Below are 26242 nucleotides of genomic sequence, written 5' to 3'. Positions count from 1 at the left end.
AGAGCTAAGATTTTTTTAAAAGCTATAATTCACATACCATAAAAATCAGCATTTTAATGTAAAATTCAGTGGTTTTTAGTATAGTCACAAGGTTCTATAATAATCACCACTGTCTACTTCCAGAACATTTTTATCACCCAAAAAAGAAACCCCATACTCATTAGCAGTCACTCCCCAGCCCCCTCTCCCCGTTGCCTCTGGAAACCACTAATATAGTTTTAGTTTGTATGAATTTGCCTATTCTGGACATTTCATATAAATGGGAATCATATAATATGTGGCCTTTTGTGACTGATTTCCTTCACTTAGCATAGTGTTTTCAAGATTTATCCATGTTGTAGCATGTGTCAGTATTTCACCTTTTTTATGGCTGAATAATATTCCATTATATGACTATACCAAATTTTGTTTATCCATTTACTAGTTAATGGACATTTGGACTGTTTCCACCTTTTGGCTATTATGAATGACATGGCTTCTATGAACATTTATGTACAAATTCTTGTGTGTACATATGTTTTCTGTTCTCTTGGATATATACTACCTAGGAGTAGCGTTGTTGGGTCATATGGTAAGCCTACGTCTAACTTTTTGAGGAACTGCCAAACGTTTCCACAGAGCCTGTACCATTTTACATTCCTGCCAGCAACATACGAGGGTTGCAATTTCTCCACATCCTTGCCAACACTTATTTTCCATTCTTTTTGGTATAGTTATCCTAGTTGGTATGAAGTAGTATCTCATTGTGGTTTTGACTTCCGTTTCCCTAATGACTAATGATACTGAGCATCTTTTCATGTGCTTATTGGCCAGTTGTATATCTTCTTTAGAGAAATGTCTGTTCAAGTCCTTTGCCCATTTTTAGATTAAGTTTTTGTCTTTTTGTTGTTGAGTTGTAAGAGTAGAGCCAGGATTTTAACCCAAGCAGTGTGACTCCAGACCCCATGTTCTAAATCAGACTCTGTACTGATTTCAACATGTCTTAGAGGGTATTCCGAATGAAAGCACATACAGATCTATCACAATCTTATTTCATGGTTGCACCTGTATTCTATAATTCATTAACCATTTTCCTATTCGTGGACATGTACGTGCTCCCAATCTTTGCTATTATAAACACTGCTGTCTTGAACATCTCAGTATTTGTGTGTTTCTTGGCTCATATGTACAAGTATACATGTAGGAAGAATTCCTAGAAGTAGAATTGCTAAATCAATTGTATACCTTGAATTGCTCTCCAAAGAAGTTGTACCAATTTATATTCTCACCAGCAGCATGTGAGAATGTACCTTTGCCAATGTTGTACATTATCAAATTATTTGTTGCCATTCTGATGAGGGGGAAATACTATGTTATAATTGTTTCAATATTAATTATTTAATTATGAGTGAAGTTAAATCTATTTTCCTATAGTTATAATCCTTTGGAATTTCTATTTCCGTGAAATGCCTCTTCATGTCCTTTGGTTTTGGTTTTGTTTTTTTCTATTCTTGGTAGAAATATTTCTGTTTCTAAGGTTCTTAGTCTTCTGCTCATTTTTGATTTGTAGAAGCTCAATTCTTAGTCATATATTTGGCAAAAAATGTTTCCTATTTAATCTTTTTACTTTAATTATGGTATTTTATTCTAGAAAATTTAAATTTTTATACAGACATGTTTATTGGTCATCTCTTTTACGGCTTCTGGATTTCATTTCCTACTAAGAAAGATCTTTACCACTCCAAGATTTTATGAAACATTCTCTCCCATTTTTTTCCCCAATGTTTTTATATTATCACCTATTCTTAATAAAAAACTTTACTCGCATAACCCAGATGTCACCAGGGGTTACTCTACTCCTTTGAATTTAATTAAAGATTGGTTCAAGCATTTGCTATATGATTTGTTTGGAGCCTCATACCCTCCCCCAAATACCTGAACTCTGGGGACTTATGTTTTCTGTGGCACCGAGCTCCTCTTTTGTCCTGCATGTGCTGTGCACGTACCACCTCTTCCCTTGATTTTCACAAAAACTGCTCACACAAGGCCTGTGTGGGTGTGTTGTGTATATAGAAAACTTTACAAAGTTTAAAGAGATAGGAAGAAGGGGAACCATATCACAGTAATGCAAAGACCTTTAATGTGAGTTGCCTTCTTAAAACCCTTTAGTCATCCCACAATTTGCAAGACCATCCTCTGTAGTCGTGTGCACTTTCCTCTCTCTTCTTTCCCCAGACTCCTGCTCATCTCTAATGTAGAGCAATGTAGCTCTCACTCTGCCTTTGGCTCTAATCTTTGTTTTCCTGAGAAAGGACAGTCCCCTCCCTCTGGTGTATTCTGGTACCAGCGAAGTCAATTTTTTTTTTTTAAATTTTATTTATTTAATTGATTTATTTTTATTTTTGGCTGCATTGGATCTTCGTTGCTGTGCGCGGGCTTTCTCTAATGGCGAGCGGGGGCTACTCTTGGTTGCGGTGCGCAGGCTTCTCATTGCGGTGGCTTCTCTCGTTGCGGAGCACAGGCTCTAGGCTCACGGGCTTCAGTAGTTGTGGCACGTGGGCTCAGTAGTTGTGGCGCACGGGCTTAGTTGCTCCATGGCATGTGGGATCTTCCCGGACCAGGGCTCGAACCCGTGTGCCCTGCATTGGCAGCGGATTCTTAACCACTGCACCACCAGGGAAGCCCCGAAGTCAATTTTTTTACATCCCTCTACGCTAGGAATAGAAGGAGACCTCAGTAACTTGATAAAGCCATTAGCAACAAAGAACCTACAGAACAGTGGAACGGTGGAGGTGTTCGGCTTAACACCAGGATCAAGCAAAGGACACCCATCATTCCACCTCCCTTTGAAGTTGTTTTGAATCAGGGCATCCAACTTCAGGGCTCCCTTACCTCCCTAGGCCTCAAAGGATTTTCCTTACTTTCTTACAAGCTCCTTCATTCATTTAAAAGGATTTTTAAATATTTGTCTAGCATTTTTTAGGTGTTTTGTCATGAGTTTAGGGTATTCTATTAAAATTTTAATGGCATACACTGAAGACCTGGCAATTTCACTTCTAAGAATCTATCCTGTAGAAATGTTCATACAAGGCCATCCCTTACAGCATTAATCTGTACCAGCAAAAACTGAAGAAAATTAACATTTCAGTAGATAAATAGGTAAAATGTGACATGTTCATAATATAGATACTCTGTTGCTGTTAAAAACAAGACAGATTTATACCTTATCACATGAAAGAATGAAAGTCAACAATGTCTAAAATTAATAAATCAAGAGAATACTATAGGCAATGTATTTAGACACTGATGAGTGAAAAATTAAAGTAATAAAACATGGTGTATAGTATGATTCTATTTTTATTTTTGAAATACATTTTTGGTATAAAGTCATTATGTGCTTATAAAAAGGTTCGGAAGGATACACGGGAAAACACTAATAGAATTTACTCCTAGAAAATGCAAGTGAGGATGGAGACTCTTTTACTATATACATTTATACATTGTATGAATTTTTCACAAAGAACATAAATTTATTTTGTAAAAAAAGTTTTTACTCTCAGAGATAGCAGAAAAGGATATGTAAATGTCAAAACAAAGAACTTTTTAAAAAGATATACAGTTGGCCCAGAATAAGGAAGAGGATGGTCCCACTTCAGATGGTCCCATCTAACATGTGTTCAGGGAGAGGGACCAGGCTGGAAAGAAAGAGGGTCCAGGAGTTACTGAAGGCACTGAAGATGTTTAGGTTGGAGAAGCAAGACTTAGAGAAGATGTGAGGGCTCTCCTCAAAAATTTTTTTTTTTTTTGGACACGCTCTGCGGCTTGCAGGATCTTAGTTCCCCGACCAGGGATTGAACCTGGGCCCGGCAGTGAAAGCGCTGAGTCCTAACCACTGGACCGCCAGGGAATTCCCTCCTCAAATATTTTAAGGACTGTTAATGTAACACACAGTCTGGAGGGAGATGGGGTGGAATTACAGAGAGTCAGATTTTTATCTAGAGGAAGAAAGAACTTCATAGGAGTCCAAGCTGCTGTCATTTTAAACCAGCTCTACCCTCTGGCTTGGCTGCAGACTGTCTGCTGGTTCTTGTTCCACTCTGGCTCTCAAACCATGTCATTCCTCTTGCCAGGTCTCTGATGCCAACCCCTTTACTCTAGCTCCTGCTCTGCTTTCTACCTGCCTCTTGGAGCTGAGGTTCCAGAATGACTCTCCTCTTGCCTAGTGGCTTGTCTTTGCCCAGTGCTATGGCTCTGAGCCAGCCCTTTCCCTGGGAGGAGAAACCAGATGCTTACTGACAATGGAACTGGATGTTTCAGAAGGGAGTGTATTCCTTGTTTCCAGAGTTAGGGAAGCAAAAATGGACAAGTACCTACTGAGAATATTATTAAAATGATGTGTATCAGTTGGGATTCTTTGCTTACAAGTAACAAAATCTGCCAACTTGAGCAAACACTGCAAGAACATTGAGTAGCTGAGCAGTGTGAAAATCAGTCCAGGGACCAGGAGGAGAATCAAGGCAGTTGCAACCCTTGAACCAGCTTTTCAAGGTGACATCTCTGGTATGGGTGAATCCCCACACGTTTTCAGTCTATATTTCACCCCACTCAGGACTCAAAATCCCAGAAGCCGGAGTTTTGATTGACCAAGCTTATTCCATGTGCTCTGGCTCTAACTGGGTAGATGAGAGGAAAGCTCTGGCTGGCAGAGCCTACAAAGGCTTCTAAGGCTCCCTCCTGTGGCTCTCATGGGCAGCAAGACATTTGATTTAAAGTCCTTCAAGCCCAGATGCAGTAGAGGGCAGGTAAACTCCCCCAAACACACAAGAATTGGGGGTTGTTAGCAAAAGGAGAATGGGTACTGGGCAACCGAAAGAACAGCACTTGAATAAATGTGGAACTAGATTAGTGGTTCTAGATCTTTGGACTTTTCTAGACTTGGAAAAACTTTTTTTTTTTTCACTAAATAAGTTCATTAAAACAAAGTGACTGCTGTCTGGTATCGTCATCATTTCATAAAAGAAAGGTCATTAATGTAAAAAAGTAGAAAGACAATCTCAGAATAAAAGAGAGTCCCTAAGTGAATAAATTTCCTTTAGGTCATGGAATTCCCTGTCGGTGCAGTGGTTAGGACTCCGTGCTTCCACTGTAGGGGCACAGGTTCGATTCCTGGTCAGGGAACTAAGATCCTACAAGCTGCGTGGCGGCAGCCAAAAAAAAAAAAATTACTTTAGGTCAGATTTATTACAATGTATTTTTCCTTGTTTCCCTCATTTTGCTGGAGACCATTGAACACAGACTGGCCCCCATTTGGAGATGGGCTTTTAGGAATCATTGGACTAAATGATCTATAGGTGCTCTACTAACCCCAAGTTTCTGTGATTCCGGTGGGATCTTGCTATAGAATAGTGGTTCTCAACTGGGGACAGTTTTGCCCCCTAGGAGACATTTGGCCATGTCTGGAGACATTTCTGGTTGTCGCAGCTGGGGGTGAGGGGCAGAGTACTACTAGCATCTCTTGGGTAGAGACCAGGGAGGCCACTCAATGTCCTACAATGCACAGGACAGTCTCCCACAACAAATCTGGCCCCAAATGTCAAAGTGCCAAGGTTGAGAGACCCTGCTATCAATAGAGGAAATCTCATTAAGCAATTAAAATGAATAGGACAGAGAAGAGTGTGGTTAGGTGCTGCTGCAGCCTTCACTCATGAGATAGAATTTTTGTCTGGTTAAATTATAACCGCTTCTTCCAAATAAAACATATTTTTTAAAAAATACAAAAGAAGCACATAATCACCACTGACATTTTGGAAAAAGGCAGAGGAATATAAGGAAGGGAAACAGATTACTCTCAGCCCCTGCCTGTTCTCTTTCCTGATCTCTGTTTCCTCCTGGTTGTCTATTAGCATCTCAAATACAGCACATCCAAAACAGACCTCTTGATTTTCCTGCCCCGTCAACCTCTTCCTCCCCACATCTTCCCAGCTGGGAAACTGGCACCTAACCCTTTAGAGTCACCCTTGACTCCTCTCTTTCTCATACCTACGTCGACTCCATCAGCAAATCCTGCCAATTCTGCTTTCATAGTATGTTGCAGATTCCATCACTTCTCAGCCCTCCCCGTTCCCAGCCCCAGCACTGCCTCAACCACTGCAGAGGCCTCCCAAGTGCTCTTCTAGTGTCCACGCTTACCCACTGCAGTCATTTCTCCACACATCAGTTAAAGTGATCTTTTTTTTTTTTTCATTTGTATTTTTTGGCCCTGCCATGTGGCATATAGGATCTTAGTTCCCCAACAGGGATTGAACCCACACTCCCTCCCCTGAAATCACAGAGTCTTAACCACTGGACCGCCAGGGAAGTCCCAGTTAAAGGGATCTTTAGAAAAAATTAATCAGATGTACCCCAGCTCAAAACCTTCCAGTGGCTTCCATCACACTTAGAAAATCCTAACTTCTTCCTGTGGCCCAGAGACCCCGCTCCTTCTTCAGCCTCATCATTTGTTCTCATTTGAACCGTGCAGGCCTGGTTCCTGTCCCTCAGCCACACCAGGCTCCTGTCTGCCTTGGGGTCCCCTGCACTTGCTGTCCCCTTTGCCTGGAGCATCGCACAGATCTTCCTTCCATCATTCAGGACCTGCCAGGATCGCTCCTCCTCGGGGCAGTCCTCCCTGACCTCCCCATGGAAAAGATCCCCCTCCTCCCCAGTCTCCCATCCCGCCACCCACACCCCCTGCCCTACTTGATTCTTACCTAAAGCCCTTATTATTCCATAGTATCATGTTATTCTTTTACTTGTTGATTTGTTTATTGTCTTTCTCTCAACTATGATACAAGCTCCGTGAGGGCTGGAATTTGTCTTATTCTCGGCTGAAAGGCCAGTGTCTAGATCAGTGTGTATATGTAGTAGTCACCCAATAAATATTTGCTGAATGAATTGTTCACATTTTGGCAACTATGCTTCTAGTCTCTTATCTATCATTTTTTTTTTTGGTTGATTGATTTCATATAATTATATTCATTTTATATAAAATATATAATATTATCTACCTAATTTTGTATCTTGATTTTTTAAATTACCGTTATATCTGAAACAATATCTTAGTACCAACTCTTCATAAACAATTTAATAGTGGCGTACTCTTCCTTTGGGTAGAGATATCAACATCTCCTTGAACATTTAGGTTGTTGTAACCTTTTGCTGTAGTAATTGTCACTGCAGTAAACATTACAGTGCCTAAATCTTTTTTTCTTGTGGGTAATTTCCTTAGGATAGCATCCTAAAACTGGAGTTACTAGATAAAGGATATGAGTACCTTTACATTTCTTAATATGTGCCATAAAAATGATAATATCCTTTATTTTTTTTCCTATCTCTTTCCTACTCAGTCTTACCCTGCCTGCAAAAGCCCTGAGATGACTTCAAACCTCTTCAACATTTATGGGAAGAGCCCTCTGATTGTATACTTCCTCCTGAACTACGCCTCTCTGCAGCAGCCTGGCAAAGACGTGTTGATGGTCAGGAGGGAAAAAACCAAGAGCATCCCATATCCTTTCCACCATGGGCTGGGCACACATTACTCCAGGCCCCTGCTTCCTCTTCCCAGAAGCAGGGGTGAAGAGACAGGCATCCAGCCCTTAACACAGCACCTGACACATAGTAGGGGCCCGTCAAGGGTGACCATTGTTACAAGCCTACGGGTCAGAATCTTGCTCATTTTAATTCCAAATCTGCCTCATGCACTGGCTGTGTGGGACCCTGGGCAAGTCGAATTTCCCTGTGTGCACTAATCTCTTCCTTTCTACCAGAAAGAATGGGCTACTTAGGGACTCTAACATATTTTGCAACTCAGCAATGCCTCCTAGATGCTCATTGACCCCACAGTATATATTGATCAGGAATTTTGGTGTCTAGGTGTGTGTTTCTTCCAGCACCCTCCTCACACACACCCCTCCCCAGACCCATCAGCAAATTCTTGACCCTGATGACATTTATCCTAAAAATATGGTAAAAAGCTCAGATCTTAAGAAAACAGGTGTGATATGTGTTGGTGTCTTGAGTCTTAACAGTTTACCATAGAGGGTCAGAACATGGAATCAAATAGACCTGGATTCAGGAACCAACTCAACTGCTTACCAGCTGAGTGATCTTAGACAAGTTCCAGCTTCTCTCTGAGCCTCATTTTTTTCATCTATAAAATGGAGATAACAGTACCCACCTCATAGAGTTGTGATGCAGAGAACAAGCACAACAGCAGTAAAGGCTTATTTAGCACAGTGCCCGGCAGGTAACAACTGATTGAATGTTACCTATCAGCATATAGCTCCCCATAAGGAGGAGCTTTCATAATGAAGTAGGTAGGACTTAACTCCTGCCCTATAGCACTTCATATCCACAAGCGTATTTATATATCTGTAGGCAGAGATTAACAACGCACAATTCATAGTACTTTATTGTTTATAAAATGCTTTCCCTTATATCACCTCACTGTTCTGTAAAGACAGTGTAGTGTAGTAGAAGGAGCCTGGGTTTGGGATACACAGCCCTGGATTTGAGTCCCAGCTCAGCAACCCACTGGCTTTAAGATCTCATGTGCACAGCTTAACCTTTAAGCTCAATATCTTTATCAACTCATTCCTAAAGTGACGATAGTTATACCAAATCAATAGTGTTGTGACCAGGATTAAATGGCATACAGCTGGTACTAAAAAAAATAGTAACTCTCATTATTATCATTAACATCATCTAAGGTAGGTACTATTATCCCTATTTTATAGATAAGGAAATGGAGACATAGAGGATGACATAGATTGTCTGATATCCCACAGCTCGTGATGAGTGTGGCTGAGATTCTGACCAGTTCAGAAGGGGTGGAGGGGTGGCGAAGGTAGAGAGAACTTTTCAACATACAAACCTGAGACGGGGAATGAGGACTGGGCCTGAAAGGAAAGGAAAGTTGGAATCCCTTCCTATTCACCACTGTGATAAGAGAGTAAGAATTTTAGATGATAGTCTAAAATAAGCACTTCCTAGCCCTTCCATCAGCAGGAGGGGAGAAAGACTTTATTAAAAGATGGGGAATGGCCTAGCCATGGAGAGGATAGCTTCTTTCTTTCCCAGGCAGGCCATGGAGTGGTTTCCTGCTCAGATTTCCAGAAACAGGTCGGTTTCCCCACCCTGCTGTCACACCCACCTCCTCCGCATGTACTGGACACACCCCACTAATAATAATGCTGAGTCAATACCAACTGACAGTGTGGGATTTTCCTCGACATGAAAGCCACTGAGTCCGCCCTGACATACGTTGAGGTCATCAGCCTGACCCTGAGCAACATGAAGAAGCGGAGGGACGACCTCCACCAGCTGAACCGGCTTCACTGGAGTGAATGGAATCATTTCAGTGCATACCTGAAGGAGCTGCACAACAACTTCCGCAGGTATTTAAGGGGCCTTCAGGGCAAGAGGCGTGGTTTCAGCATTTGTCTATCACAACACGTCACACTAATTTGTAACTGGGGTCCAGTCCTGTAATGACCTGTGAAGCGCATTCAGCTTTCTTGTGGTCAGAATGTAAACTCCATGATAACAGAGACCGGATATTTTTTTAAAGTTATTTTTTCCTAACTACAAAAACATTTATGCTCAATGAAAACAAACAAAGAACCTGGAAAAGCACCTACAGGTACACATGGCCAACATTTTTCTATAAATTCTTCCAATCTTTTTTCCTGGACACATGTATCTGGATCTCTAAACAAAAGTAGTAATCGCACTGTCAGACTCTTTTTAGACTTTCCCCCCCATTAGCAGCATATTATGAACATTTTCCTGTGCCTTCTCCCTCTTCAATATTTCTGTTCTATTTAGAAATTTTTCAGACCTTTCAGGAAAGTTTAAAGGACAGTGCCATGGACACCATTATGCCCTCACTGCGTTTACCAATTATTCACACTTTGCCACATTTTCCTTCTCGCTCTAAGAATTAGGTCAAATAAAAATTTCCCCAATTGTGCCCAAAGTACCATTTTTGGTTTTACTTGCTGCTCCAGGATCCAGTCAAGGATCAGGTATTGTATTTTGACGTTCTGTCTTTGGTGTCTTTTAGTCTATGATAGTGCCCTGGCCCCCAGCTTTGTTATTATTATTATTATTATAATTATTTTTTATGACATGGACTTTCTTGAAAAGCTCAAGCCACGTTCTAGATTTTTCTGATTATTTCTTCAGGGTATCATTTAACTTGTTCCAATTGATCTCATATTTCCTATAAGATGGACATTGGATCTATACTAGAGGATTGATTCGATTCAGGTTTAGTCTTTTTGCCAAGAATACTTCACAGAGACCTTGTAAATTCATGTTATACCTCATTAGGAGAAACTTAATGTCGGGTTGCCCCACTGCTTGTTTAAGGTGGTCTTTGCCAGAGCTCTCCGTTGTAAGCCTACATTTTTGCCTTTCTAAGTAGTCAGTAATGAACGGTGTGATTCTTTGAGACTGTGAATATGCTTTCCCAACAACCTTCATCCAGTGGTTTCAGCGTCCATCCACAGTCTTTGCCTGAATCAGTTGTTACGTTTGGGGTTGCAAAATAGTGATTTTCTATGTCTACTATTCCTCCTGCTTTTATTAGCTGGCTCTTTTTTTTTTTTTGGTAAAAAGGAGCTCACCTTCTTTTTTCACTCTTTGTCTCTCATGTCTTCTCTGCCTGCCCCCATAACTCTTTCATGTGGCCACCGTGAAAGAGAAGCTTGAGAAGTATCTGAGAAAGGAGAAGGAGATTTTCATGACTGGATTAGACCAGAACTGGTCACTTTGTTATCCAAAACAAAACTGGATTCAGTTTGCAGGGGAGAAAGGGGGGAATTGCTGTTGGCTAGACAGCCATCTGTATCTGCCATAGTATGAGAGAAAGAAAAATATGAACTCATAGATAAATACTTTGTTATGCAAAGTGATACAATCAAGTTATTTCTAAAATATGCTGGGACACAGACAAACAACACATACACACACACCTGTTAAGCACCAGCACAGAAATGCAGTTCAGCCTAAACTTTCATCAAAAGATGATTGGTTAAATAAACTATCAAACGTCCATACTCTGCAGCCAAAAAAATGGTGATGTTGATCTATTTCTATTTTACAAGGAAAGATGGTCACAACATATTAACGGCCCCCAAATCACGTTATAAAATGGTGTGTATAAATAGGCACAGTTGTTTATCCTTATTTTACAGATGTGGAAGCTGAGGTCAAAGGACAGAACCTTAGAGGGCAACTGCATATGTGGGAGAGGATAGAGTATGGGGTAGAGGGAGAAGGAGTGACCAGAAGGAAGGAGGAGAGCTTATATATAAAGGCAGACCAACAGAGAATGAAGCTGAGAGAAGAAGGGGAAGTAGTGATCAGCAGTGTGAGTGCCAGACACAGAAACTTGGGGCTGAGACAGGTTTGGTGCTTTGGTAGAGAGAGCAGTCAGACACTAGAACATGGGACATTAAGGGGAAGGTATGAGTCCCCATGTGGGGGTGGGAGGGGGGAATAACTAGGAGGCAGAGGAACAAAATTCTGAATCAAAAGGCAAGATTGGATGGTAACAGGGCTATTTAAAAATAAGGTGGAAGACTCAAGCCTATATGAAGAGGGAGAGATTGGAGGTGCAGGTGAGGGAGGAGAAGGCCACGGTGGGTTAAGGGAGAGGGCACAGGAATTGCTGTTTAGGGCTCTTTGCTTCTGCCTCTGTTACTGTAGTTCATTATGCTGTTTGTTCTGTAGTTCATTGTCCCAGCAAATATTTTCAGCACCTTCTATGCACCAGGCATTTTATTTTGTGTACAAAACATTGTTTTGTAATGTCTGTCTCTTCCAATAGTTGTAACAATTCTTGAGGGTGGGACCCATGAATGGCAGAGGCTACAGCCGGAATATAGGCTTTTTCACTTACTAGCTCTATGATATTTGATCTGTCACATAGGTCATTTAGCTTCAGTTTCTTTGTTGATTTAATGAAGATAGTATTTCCTACTTTGTAGGATCGTATTGATCAAATAAAATAAGGCATGTAAAGCCTTTTCATAACCAAGCCCACAGTAAATGATTGTATAAGTTAGAATTAGGTTTGGCTTCAAGTGACAGAAGAGCACAAAATAGGGGCTAAAGCAAGATACAAATCTATTTCTCTCATTTAAAAGGAGTCCAGTAAATATGGCAGTTCACAGTGTCAGGGATCCAAGCTCCTTTTATCTTATTGCTCCATAATCCTCAGCCTCACGTTCCAATATGGCTGCTCAAGCTCCAGCCATCAGGACCACATTCCAGCCAGTAGGAAGGAAGATGGACTTCCTCCTGGAAGTCACAAATACACCTTCCATTTTCATTCCACTGGCCAGAACTTAGCCCCATAGCCACACCCAGCTGTGGCATTAACAAGGCAAAAATAGTTTAGGGTTAACATTAAATTCATATAGAATATTCAAGATTAAGCCTACAGAGGGAATTCCCTGGTGGTCCAGTGGTTAGGACTCAGCTTTCACTGCCAAGGGCCCGGGTTCAACTCCTGGTTGGGGAGCTAAGATCCCTCAAGCCACGTGGCGTGGCCAAAAAAAAAAAAAAACAGATTAAGCCTACAGAATATTTATTTCAGAAATATATAAGGAAATCCTTTTTTAATAATGACATCCTTATCAGGTGAATTATAGTAAAGATTTTTTAAGTCAGGAGAAACTTTGTAATTATGTGTTAGCAATTACATTGCCAAACACATCCACTTTTTGTTAGATAAGGTATTAACAAGAAACTCAGCATGGCTTCTATTAATGAAGTGATTCTCAAAGTTTTGTCTCTGGAAAAAAATGGTGGCCTTAAAATACATCCGTGTTGTTAGACATCAGGGCAGGGCTACCCTTGGGAAAGTAGGGTATGACTGAGCAGGGGTATGAGGGGGCGTCTAGGGGGCTGGCAATGTTCTGTTTCTTGATCTGGGAGCTGGTTACATGGGTGTGCTCAGTACATGAAATCTCCTTGAGGTGCACATTTAGAGTTTGTGCACGCTTTGGTATGTATGTCATACTTCAAGAAACTTTTAAAAAATGGTGACCATCTACATCCACCAATGTAATACAGAGCTCAGAGGACCTTGTCAAGCACTCCAGGGATGCAATCGGCAAATCCAGAATGGGAAATTCTGTAGGACAAATAACCTGGTTTCTTCAGTACATAAAAAGCAAGGAAAATAAAAGAGGGAGGAGGTGCTGTTATTGTTTAGAAGATACTGGAGAGATATATTAATCAAAACATTGTTTGGATCCTGACTTAAATCAACCGCTTGAGATAATTATCTCAATTATGAAATAACTGGGGAAATTTGAACACTGACTTGGTTTTAGAAGATATTAAGAAATTCCTTTTATTGGTATATTCCCTTTTTTAAAGACATTATAATAGTTTTATAGTTATGTTTTAAGAATCATGTCTTAAAGAGATACATAATGAAGTGTTTATGGATGAAATGACGTGGTATCTGGGATTTGCCTTAAAATAACCCATTTGGGGTGGGAGGCAAAGGAAGTAACAGATCAATCAAGACTGACTTCAGATTGATAACTAATGAAGCAAGATAATGGGTAAATGATGTTAATTATACAATTTTCTTTACTTTTATATATGTTTAAATTTTTGAACACTATCTTTTTTTTTTTTAATGGTGGCCATAACAAGATCAAAAGGTGACAAATGCCCATGTGGAATAGTATTGATACTTGTAGGTGGGCTAGGACTCTTTTGGGACATCAATTACCGCTTGTTCCCCTAATGTAGCGTATCAGCTGGGAGCACTGCCATTGACATTGGATAGACCAAAGCTGTAGGAACAGCTCTGTTTCACCCTCAGTATGATTTAGGTCCATCATTTAGCACATGTGAGGCTTGGATACCTCATCTACAAAACAGGGACACTACTCACAGAGTAGTTGTGTAGGTTAAAGGAGACGTCTAGCTTAGTGCCTGGCTCACAGGAAGTACTCAGCAAATGACGGCTATTAGAGGTAATATGTGTGACCCCCACACCATGAAGAGTGCAGGGGCCAAAACAGCACTGGGTCTTGGAGTTGGAAAGTTTGCCACTGGGGAGGCCTAGAGCGGTCTCCCTTAGAAAAGGCGATCCGGCAGCTGTTTCGCTGGGGTCTCTGATCTAGGTGGCGGAAGAGCCTAGATGGCACATGCAGATGAAGCTGTACAATGAAGGAGCGGGGTCAGTTGCTGCTGCAGAACTTAGTTTCCTTGTGAGTTCAGAGCCCTGATCCTTAAACTTGCATGGGGGCAAAGCACCCGCAATTCAAAATGCCCTTTGCAGAGTTTTATGAAATGTTTCAACATATGATTCTCTCATACAAGCTAAAGATGCTTCTACTAGTGGAAAATAGGAGCCTAAGACATGTATAGGCTTCAACAAATCAAGAAATGACAATATAGAAAATATTATCAAGGAATTATGACCAAGTTTTCCTGTTAGAAAATGTCATCACAGCAAGGACAAATGCAGTTCGCTGCTTGTTCTTTGTCTCTCCACTGCAAGCAGAAGCAGGCTCCAAAAGGTTAAGAAAAAGTTGTGGCAGAAGATGCCAAAAATGAGAATTCTGTGTCAACACAATTTTTTCCTTTGACTTGGGGAAAGACCCTCATTGTTGGAATAACCACTGGTTTAGGCCAAGTTCAACACTAGTTTCTTAACACCAGTCTTTCTACATCTATTCTGCAGCAGCAGAGAAGTATATGACAGCATCTTAATTCACTTGAATGTATATTTATTGCTATTTTGGCTGCCTTGACTGTCCATAACCTGCTTCTTCATCGAGTGGAGGTCCACTCACACTTCACAGATCAGCTGGTACATCTTGCAGTTCAGCATTTCCGTTGTGTACCCCAAACGTACCTGAACATGCTCCACTGAAAACCTTCTCCTATAATAACAGCAGCAGCGGCAAGCAACATTAATTGGGCACTTCCTAGGTACCAGGCACTGTGCTAATCGCTTGACCTATGGTAACTCAATTAATCCTCACCACTACCGTAGGTTCTATTATATTACCATGGTGAGATGAGTACACTGGCAAGGAGAGGTTAAGTAACTTGCCCAAGAACACACAGCAAATGGCAGAGCCCCAAATTGAATTCAGCCTGCCCTCAAGCTCATGCTTCAGCTTTCTCTCAGACCGTTGGTTTTCCTCACCTGTCTTCCTAATTTGAGTATGATCCACTGAGTCAGGGCCCACATCTTATTCCTCTGTGTCCCCCGGGGCTATATGACTCCCAGCACATAGCAGGGGCTCAGTGACTGAGTTGCTGCTGTGCAGCCAGCTTTCTGCTTTAGTCAGTTGCTCTTGACAGATGTAATGAATGAATTGGTAAATATCTGCCTCTCTTTTCATGTGAAAATGGAGTGAAACGATAACGCTAACTCTTTAGTCTTTTTCCATGTGTGTTTGTGATTTTCCCCACAGGGAGGTGAAGAATATTGATCAAAGAGCAAAAGACAAAAAACAGGCGAACCACATGTTCATCCAGCCTTCAACCTTCATTGAGGACTCCCCTGAAAAGAAATCTAGAAGAAGCCATCAGGGGGAGATTGCGTTTCTTTTGAGGTTTGTTTGAACGAATACCGTGGGAAAAGTAGAAATGTGAACACTTTAGGAATTATTAATATGTGGAAAAGTATACATAAAAGTCCACTCACTTTTATGTGTTAGTAACTCAACTCTCACTTTATTTTTATTATTATTAATGGTAGTAGTAAGAGCTACCAATGACTTTGTACTTCCTCTATGCCAAGCATTCGTACTTTACGAAGTGTATTATGAGTCAGAGCTCATAGGTTGCAAGTGCCAGGAAACCAGCTCAAACCAGCTGGAGTGGAAGGAAAATCTCGTGGCTTCAGTAACTGGGAAGGCCACATTCAGGCTGGCTGCAGGCACGATGGACCTAAGGGCTCAATGATATTTTCAGATTCTCTCCCTTTCTTTCTTGACCCTCTTTGCCTCTGTGTGCTGGCTGGCTTTTCAAGCTGCCCCTGCCCTCAAAGAAAGAAAGAGGGCCAAGAACAGCCCCAACCCTATGTCCTTATAAGTGCATGACCTAAAAGGAAGAGAGACACCCTCTCCCAGCCTCCATAAGCCAAGCCTCAATAAAAGTCTCTGATGGTGACAGAGGTGACAAAGCCTCTGTACACTGGTGCCGAATTGAATCTCTGAGACAGAATTTTGGGTAAAGTAGAAAATAATAGATTTATTGCTTTGTCAGGCAAAGGAGGACACAGAGGGCTCCTGCCCTCGAAACTGTGTGTCCCAACCAGGGAGGATTTGATGAGGAGTTTTATAGCAATAGTTCAAGGGCAGGGTTGCTGACAAGAAAGATTAGGGTGTGTGCAGGGCCTGCACTCCCTTAATCTCAGCTCGGATCTCCTAATCTTGATGAGCTTCTCTGGTCCCTTTAATCTTGCCTCAGGTGGTTTCTTGGCTGCTCTTCTGCCCTTTGGAACTCAGGGAAGGTCATGGAGGCTAGAGTCTTGCCTACAAGAAACAGGGGACAAAAAGGCTTTTGTGCCCAGGAGCCCCACAGGGTCCTTCTCAGTTTCAGTGGCTCTGCTTGGTTCATGGATCCACACATCCTTTCTGAACCGACACTGTGTTCAGGAAGAAGCAGTGCTATTACTAGCCAGACCTGACCGTCCCTGCGGCCTGAGAGGACAAGGCAAAGTCAGTGACATGGGGTAGAATGGGTGAGATGCCATCAGACAAAAACAACATGCCCAGTTTATTTGTGTCTCAACAAAACCCTATTAGATAGCATAACACCCATTTTACTGAATAGAGAACTGAGGCACAGAGAAGCCAAGTAAACATTGACTGAAGACCTCCTATGCCAGGCACTAAGGATGCAAAGAAATAAATAAAAGTTCTTGCCCTCAAGGGCTCATAGTATAGAAGAAGGAAAAAGATATGTAAATAGATAACATGCAACAAATTGCATAGGTCCTAAGAGAGGACTTCAACAGAGAACAGAGTAGGGAGCAGTCAGTTCTTTATATTTGCTAGGCAAGGGGGGAGGGGAAGAATGGGCTGGAACTCTAGGCAGGGAGATGTTCAAGCCAATTTGCAGAGCTAAAAGTTACCAGACTGCAATTGGGTCTGGCTGATTAGAGAGTGAGGGAGAGTTGAGACAATGAGGGGCATCAGAGGGTCTCACATGCCACCTTCTGGATTCCACCGTCCTGTAGTGCATAGGCATCCAAGAGTCTACAGAAATTATAATTTTCAATTCTGGAATTTACATCCATTATTCTAAATAACATGCTTACATATGCATTTCTTGATTTCCTTTTAGACGTTATCTGTTGATAAGGTTTTCCAGATTGTTAAAAGCTATTAAAAACCAAGCAGCATCATTTTCCATATTCTCAAATGTATCATATATATTCTATGTATATCGTATTAATATATTCTGTTAGGTAACGTGATCATAACCAGGACAGATGCAGTTAGCTGCTTGTCCTTTTCCTCTCCATTGCAAGCAGATGTAGACTCCTAAGGTTAAGAAAAAGTTGTGGCAGAAGATCCTGAAAGTGAGAATATATTCTGATAATTTCTTCTTCATTTTTTTAATCTTGGAGTTCTCCTTCTCAGGCCCTCATCCTCCTCCAGTCTGGACTGGTGTGCTCAAGGTCTGCTCTCAGTTATCATTTTGGGGCTTTTTTTCACCATTATCCTAGGGCTTCCCTTGGTCAACTTCACTTTGTTGGAGTCTCCCAGGTCACATGTCTTTCTCTTTCTTGTTTACTTACTCATTTTGCTGGAGCACATCTTCTAGTAACTCTCAAGGGAAAGGTACATAGAAAGTTTTTTTAGTCTTTACATGTCCAAAATGACTTTGCTCTTGATTAATACTTGACAAATGTTTTGCTGGGGATAAAATTCTAAGTTCAAAGTCAATATTCCACAGAATTTTGAAAACATTTTTTTTTCTACCTTCTAGTTTTGCTGTTGAAAAATTTGATGCCGTTCTGATTACTATGGTCTTGTATGTCACCTCCACTCTCCCCACCCCCAACCCCTGTGGAAGTTTTTAGGGTATTGTCTTTCTCCCTATTATTCTGATGTTTCACAATCATGTGCCTTGGTATGACTCTTTTTCTTAATATGTTTCATTGGGATTGGGAAGCCTTCTCAAACTGGAGAGTAGTGTCCTTCAATTCTGAAAATTTTTCTTTTATTATTTCTTTGGTAATTTTCTTCCCTTTATTTTCTTAGCTCTGTTTTTCTGGAGCTGTTATACTCAGTTGTTATACCTCCTGGACTGATTCTCTAATTTTCTTATTTTTATTCTCCTCTTGGCATCTGTATGAATTTCTGTCCTACTTTCGAGAAGAGTCTCTACATTTTATCTTCCAATGACTTCTTTTAATTTTTAAAATTCTACTGTAGTATTAATTTCCTAGAGTGAGGTCTTTCTTATATTTTGGTTGTTCCTTTCTCATAGCATCCTATTCTTTTTCATGCGTGCAATATTTTCATCTATTGCTGAGAACATTAATCTTTATTTTTAAAGTTTCTGACCCCCATATTATTTCTGTGGGTTCCTTTTCTTGGGTACCTTTTTACATTTTTTGATTGTTTTCTTGTTTTGAACTCTCATGTTTGAGGTTTTCCTTAAATTATTGATAATCCTGGGCTGTCTTTTTCTTTTTTTAAAAAATATTTATTAATTTATTTATTTGGCTGTGCTGGGTCTTAGTTGCGGCACGCAGCAATCTTTTTTTTTTAGTTGTGGCATGCGGGATCTTTAATTGTGGCATGAGAACTCTTAGTTTTAGGTTCACTCTTAGTTGCAGCATGTGGGATCTAGTTCCCTGACCAGGGATGGAACCTTGGCCCCCTGCACTGGGAGCGCAGAGTCTTAGCCATTGGACTACCAGGGAAGTCCCCTGGGCTGTCTCAGCTGACAGTGGAAGTTGGTATCAGTGGTCATGGCTTCTCAGTTGGTTGGCTCTCTTTTTTTTCATGATCAGGAAGCAAGCCAGCTTTCTCATTTGAGAGACTCTCAAATATCAGCATCTGTGCTCTTTTCTCAGAAGCCATTCAGTTTCTTAGGAGAAGAATCCTCCAGTCATTTGCCTGTGGGACATATGCCTGGCTAATGGCATTCTGGAAACAGAGGAAAGGAAAGGGGGGTAAAGATCCTGCATTTAGTAGAGCCAACTTCCGCTTAACTATTTTTGTTTTCTACTAATCTACTATGCCCAAGACTGTAGCCTCTTTATTTTAAGTTCCCCAGAAAGCAAAACAAAAGCACAAGAAAAACTTCCAATTTTCATTTTGACTCTCAGAACAATTCTTTGATGTAATATATAAATTAGGATTTTATTTAGTCATATATAACAGAAAAATTAAAAATAACAATGGCCCAAAGGTTGATTCTCACATATAAAAGAAGTCTGAAGGTAGACGATATAGCCTGATACAGTGTTTCAGGGAGCCAGGCTCCACCATCCTAGCCCTTGGTATCCTTCCTCTGGGACTTTCATGGTCCACCAAGATGGCTGCTGGAGTTCCAGGCAACCTGTCTGTTTTCCAGACCAGAAACTATAAGAAGGAAGGGAAGAAGAGGGCTAACGTCATTCTCAATCTCTGTCTCTCTGTCCCTCTCTCTCTCTTTCTTTAAATATATTTTTAGAGGAGTTTTAGGTTCACAGGAAAATTAAGAGTAAGGTACAGATGTTTCCCATGCACTCTTGCCCCACCACACGCAGAACCACCCCCATTATGGACTTTCCCCACCAGAGTGGTATATTTGTTACAACTGATGAACACACAGTGACACATTATAATCATTCAAAGTCCATAGTTTACATTGGAGTTCACCCTTGGTGTTATACATCCTATGAGTTAAGACAAATGTATGACATGTGTCTACCATTATAGTATCACACAGAGTATTTTCACTGCCCTAAAAATCCTCTGTGCTACTCTTCTTCATCCCTCCGTCCATCAAACCCCTGACAACCACTTATCTGTTTATTGTCTCCATAGTTTTGCCTTTTCCAGAATATCATATAGATGGAATCATACAGAACATAGCCTTTTCAGATTGGCTTCTTTCACTTGGTAATATGCATTTTAGGTTCCTCCATGTCTTTTCATAGCTTGGTAGCCCATTTCTTTTTAGGACTAAATAATATTACATTATCTGGAGGTACCATAGTTTATCTGTTCACCTACTGAAGGATGTCTTGGTTGCTTCCAAATTTTGGCAAGTATGAATAAAGTTGCTATAAATATCCGTGTGCAGGGTTTTGTGTGGATGTAAGTTTTCAACTCTTTGGGTAGATACTAATGAGTGTGATTGTTGGATCCTTTGGTAAGAGTGTGTTTAGTTTTGTAAGAAACTATCAAACCGTCTTCTAAAGTGGATGTACCATTTTGCATTCCCACCAGCAATGAATGAGAGTTCCTCTTGCTCCACATTTAGCGTTGTCAGTGTTCTGGATCTTGGCCATAATAGGTGTGTAGTGGTATCTCATTGTTGTTTTAATTTGTGTTTCCATGATGACGTGATGTGGAGCATGTTTTCATATGCTTATTTGCAATCTGTATATCTTCCTTGGTGAGGTATCTGTTAAGATCTTTTGGGGGCTTCTCATTGTGGTGGCTTCTCTTGTTGCGGAGCATGGGCTATAGGCGCTCGGGCTTCAGTAGTTGCGGCACGTGGGCTCAGTAGTTGTGGCACATGGGCTCAGTAGTTGTGGCTCTTGGGCTCCAGAGCGCAGCCTGAGCAGTTGTGGCGCACAGGCTTAGTTGCTCCGCGGCATGTGGGATCTTCCCAGACCAGGGATTGAACCCGTGTCCCCTGCATTGGCAGGCGGATTCTTAACCACTGCACTACCAGGGAAGTCCCTTTGGCCCGTTTTTAAATCAAGTTGTTTGCTTTCTTACTGTTGAGTTTTAAGACTTATTTGTATATTTTGGAAAACAATCTTTTATCAAGTGTGTCTTTTACAAATATTTCCTTCCAGTTCATGGCTTGTCTTCTCATTCTTTTCACATTATCTTTTGCAGACCAGAAGTTTTTAATTTTAATAAGGTCCAGTTTATCAATTCTTTCTTTCATGCATCAAGCCTTTGGTGTTATATCTAAAAAGTCATCACCAACCCCAAGGTCATTTAGATTTTCTCCTACGTTACCTTCTAGGAGTTTTATAGTTTTTCTTTTTTTTTTTTTTTTTGAGTTTTGCTCAAAATGTGTATGCTCCATTTTTGAGTTAATTGTTATGAAAGATGTAAGGTCTCTGTCTAGATTCTTTTTTTTTTTTTTGCACATGGATGTCCAGTTGTTTCAGCACCTTTTGTTGAAAAGACTGTCTTTGCTCCATTGTATTGCCTTTGCCCCTTTGTCAAAGATCAGTTGATTATACTTATATGGGTCTCTTTTTGGGCTCTCTGTTCTGTTCCATTGATCTCTTTGTCTATCCTTTCACTGATATCACACTGTTTTGATTACTGTAGCTTTATAGTAATTCTTAAAGTCAGATAGTGTCAGTTCACCAGTGTTGTTTTTCCCCTCCAATATTGTGTTGTCTATGCTAGGTCTTTTACCTATCCATATAAACTTCACAAATCAGTTTGTTGATATCCACAAAATAACTTGATGGGATTTTGATTAGGACTGCATTGAATCTACAGATCGAGTTGGGAAGAACTGACATCTTAACAATATTGTCTTTCTATCCATGAACATGGAATATCTCTCCACTTATTTAGTTCTCATTGATTTCTTTCATCAGAGCTTTAGTAATTTCCCTCATACAGATCTTATACATATTTTGTTAGATTTATACCTAAGTGTTTCATTTTTGGGGTATTAATGTAAATGGTATTGTATTTTTAATTTCAAATTCCACTTGCTCATTGCTGATATATATCAATAGGAAAGAAATTGACTTTTTAATTTTTATTTTATTTTTATTTTTTGGGGTGCCACACCACACAGCTTTGGGATCTTAGTTGCCCGACCAGGGATTGAACCCAGGCCTTCGACAGTGAAAGCACGGACCGCCAGGGAATTCCCACGATTGACTTTTTTATATTAACTTTGTATCCTGCAAGTATGCCATAATCACTTTTTAGTTCCAGGAAGTTTTTCGTCAATTCTTTTGGATTTTCTACATAGGTGATCATGTTGTCTGTGAACAAAGACAGTTTTATTTCTTCCTTCTCAATCTGTATACGTTTTACTGTATTGTATTGTATTATTGCATTAGCTAGAACTTCCAGTACAGTGTTGAAAATCAGTGGTGAGAGGGGCATCCTTGCCTTATTCCTGATCTTAGTGGGAAAGCTTCAAGTTTCTCACCATTAAGTATGATGTTAGCTGCATATTTTTGTAGATATTCTTTATCAAGTTGCGATAGTTCCCCCTATTCCTAGTTTGCTGGGTTTTTATCATGAATGGGTATTGGATTTTTAAAGTGCTTTTTCTGCATCTATTGATATGATCATGTGATTTTTCTTCTTTAGCCTGTTGATGTGTCAGATTATATTAATTGATTTTTAAATGCTGAACTGGCCTTGCATACCTGGGACAAATTTCACTTGGTCACAGTGTATAATTATTTTTATACATTGTTGGATTGACTGGCTTATATTTTGTTGAGTATGTTTGCATCTATGTTATGAGAGATATTGGTCTATAGTTTTCTTTTCTTGTAACATCTTTGTCTGGTTTTGGTATTAGGGTAATTCTTGACTAGTAGAATGAGTTAAGAAGTATTCCCTCTGCTTCTATCCTCTGAAAGAGATTGTAGATAATTGGTATAATTTCTTCCTTAAATGTTTGGTAGAATTCACCAGTGACTCCATCTGAGCCTGGTACTTTCTGTTTCTGAAGGTTATTAATTTTTTATTCAATTTATTTAATATATATATAGCTCTATTCATATGGTCTATATCTTCTTGTGTGAGTATTGGCAATATTGTGTCTTTCAAGGAAATGGTCCAGGAATTCCCTGGTAGTCCAGTGATTAGGACTCAGTGCTTTCAGTGCCGGGGCCCGTGTTCGATCGCTGGACGGGGAACTAAGATCCTGCAAGCCGCACAGTGAGGCTGCAAAAAAAAAGGAACTGGTCCATTTCATGGACCAGTTGTTTATAGTACTGCTTTATTATCTTTTTAATGTTCATGATTCTGATATTAGTAATTTGTGTCCTCTCTCTTGTTTTCTTAGTTAGCCAGGCTAGAGGCTTATCAATTTTATTGATATTTTCAAAGAACCAGATTTTGGTTTTGTTGATTTTCTCTACTGATTTCCTGTTTTCAGTTTTATTGACTTCTGCTCTAATTTTTATTATTTCTTTTCTTTTGCTTACTTTGAATTTAATTTGTTCTTTTTCTGGTTCCTAAGGTGGAAACTTTAGATGATTGATTTCAGATCTTTCTTCTTTTCTAATATATGCATATAATGCTATAAATTTCCCTCTAAGCACTGCTTTCAGCATACTCGGCAACCACATTCTCTTTTAAGGAGCATTTCCAGAAGTCCCACAAGTCTTGATAAGTTGTATTCTCATTTTCATTTAGTTCAAAATATTTTTAAATTTCTCTTGAAATTTCTTCTTTGACCCACGTGTTATTTAGTAGTATGTTGTTTAATCTCCAAGTATTTGGGAATTTTTCCAGCTCTATCTCTGTTACTGATTTCTAGTTTGATTCCATTTTGGTCTGAGAGCAGGCATAATGTGATTTCTTTTAAATTTGTTAAGGTATACTTTTTGGCCCAGAATTTGGTCTGTCTTGGGGAATGTTACATGTGAGCTTGTGGAGAATGTGTATTCTGCTGTTTTGGGGTGATGTAGTCTACAAATGTCAATTACATCCATTTGATTGTTGGTGTTGTTGAGTTCAACTATGTCATTGCTGACTTTCTGCCTGCTGGATCTGTCCATTTCTGATTAGAGTGGGTGTTGAAGTCTCTCAATATGACAGTGGAGTCATCTATTTGTCCTTGCTATTCAATTAGTTTTTGCCTTATGTAGTTTGATGCTCTTTTGTTAGGATCATACACGTTAAGAATTGTTATGTCTTTCTGGAGAACTGACCCCTTTATCATTATATAATGCCCTTCTTTATCCCTGATAACTTTTCTTGCTTTGGAGTCTGCTCTGTCTGAAATTAGTATAGCTACTCTTGCTTTCTTTTGATCAGTGTTAGCACGGTATATTTTTCTCCATTCATTTACTTTTAATCTATAACCACATTCTCTTTTAAGGAGCACTTCCAGAAGTCCCAAACAACATTTCCACTTATGTCTCATTGCTAGAATGTGACTACATGGCTTCAGCAATTTCTTTCTTTTTAATAAAATATTGTTTAAAAAACATTTAAAATGTTCTTTTATTAAAATAATTATTATTATTTATAATTCTAATATAATTATAAATATTATAATTAATATTTATAATATTAATGAGGTACAATTTCCCATAAGATTTGCCCACTTTAAGGGTACAAAATTCAATGATTTTTAGTAAATTTACAGAGATTTGCAACAATTACTACAATCTAGCTTTAGAACTTTTTTATCACCCCAGAAAGTTCCCTCATGCCCATGTGTAGTCAATTCCTATTACCCTCTCCCTTTTTAATAACCTCCCTGGAAATACCATATAACATTACCAGTTTATTTCAAAGGCCAGATATTGGTCACATGGTGATGTTAGTTTCAAAGGAGCCTGGGAAATGTGTGTCGGGTTTTTTTTTTTTAATCTGGCTCCATTGCTAAAGTAAAAGGGGAGAGTGGATGATGGGTTGTTAACTAACCATCTGTATCACAGATAGATGGTGTTATACTCTCCATTTCAGAGATGAAGAAACCAAAGCTTAATGAGTTAAGAAATTTAGCCAAGGAAAACTTTCAGTCTTAAACCTTCTAGTCGAAATTTGCCTTCAAACCAGAAAAAGACCACATTTTTTTTATACTAGGAGTTTAGCTTGAGGCCCACCTGTTTGAACCATGGAATACTATAAGTTCAATGGTCACTCATTAGCGGTCTTTCTGATATCCATATTAGATTCTCAGAAATACAAAAAGCCAACTATTTTAATTCACCAATATCATTGTCATTCCCTCAGACTTGACTATCCTTCAACTACTTCTTTTTTTTAATTGAAGTATAGTTGATTTACAATGTTGTGTTAATTTTTGTTGTACAGCAAAGTGATTCAGTTATACATAAATATACATTCTTTTTTATATTGTTTTCCATTATGGTTTATCTTAGGATATTGAATATAATTCCCTGTGCTATACAGTAGGACCTTGTTGTTTACCCATTTTATATAATAGTTTGCATTTGCTAACCCCAAACTCCCAGTCCATCCCTCCCCTTCCCTTTTGACTACTTCTTAATCTAGCTAACCCCTCACTAACCCTTAAAACCCAGTTCAGGCATCACCTCCAGGAAGTCTTCCCTGACTTGCCTTCTCAGGGTATTGTCCTGTGCTTTCCTGATCACATGCCACAGAACGTAGCCTACTCTAGTTATAGATTTGCTTGTCCATCTCCCTAGATTGAGGCTTGTCCTTAAGGTCAGGAATACTGCCCTAGATGACCTTTTTTTTCCCAGGGCCTAGTGCAGGGCCTGGCACCCAACAGGTCCTCAGTCAATACTTAGAAGATGAATGAGGGAGTCGTTGCAGTGTATTCAGCACTCTGCTTCAGTTATTTGCTATTGCCAATGTTACTGACTGATTTGTAAACTTTTTCTTTCAATACCTATCAAGATTCTACTGAAACCTTTGAAGAAATCGCACTGAATTTTTGAGCCGATTTTTGTTGATGTCTTTTTTGTTTCCCCCACAGGAAGGAAAAGGAGGAGAGGGAAAGAGAATGGAAACAGAAGTTGAACTACTCTTCCTTCTCACCATCAAGCCCTGATGAATTCTCTTCCCTGGAGCTAGGAAGCCCCTACAAAATCTCTGATATTTCTGCTACCAGGTAGAACAACAACAGGAGAAAAAGAAAATTGTGGCCAAATACTGAGAAATAGGAATAACTATTCCCAGGATAGGGGAAAGATTCCACTATAGTTTTTCCTAGGCTGAGTGAAAAGCAGGAGTGGGGAGATTTTTGCTTAGGTCACTACTTTTAGTCGTGCTAACAATATTAAATTATAATATAATAATCATGGCTACCATTAGCTAACTGTTCACTCTGTACCAAG

At 39.8% G+C, this 26242-nt stretch overlaps 1 protein-coding gene across 1 annotated transcript in view; it reads left to right on the top strand.

Moving 5' to 3' along the window:
- The window catches only part of FAM227A (family with sequence similarity 227 member A), a 94416-nt gene extending 68396 nt beyond the window's left edge, over window positions 1–26020 (top strand). The window contains 5 exon segments of the mRNA XM_068561979.1: window positions 7365–7522; window positions 9261–9413; window positions 15477–15606; window positions 15609–15679; window positions 25882–26020. Coding sequence (XP_068418080.1) covers window positions 7365–7522; window positions 9261–9413; window positions 15477–15606; window positions 15609–15679; window positions 25882–26020 — 651 coding nt within the window.
- The last annotated feature ends 222 nt before the right edge of the window (window positions 26021–26242 follow it).

This window comes from Eschrichtius robustus, chromosome 13, assembly GCF_028021215.1.
Source record: "Eschrichtius robustus isolate mEscRob2 chromosome 13, mEscRob2.pri, whole genome shotgun sequence".
In the NCBI taxonomy this organism is placed as follows: Eukaryota; Metazoa; Chordata; class Mammalia; order Artiodactyla; family Eschrichtiidae; genus Eschrichtius; species Eschrichtius robustus.
This window is presented reverse-complemented; position numbering and strand designations above follow the sequence as displayed.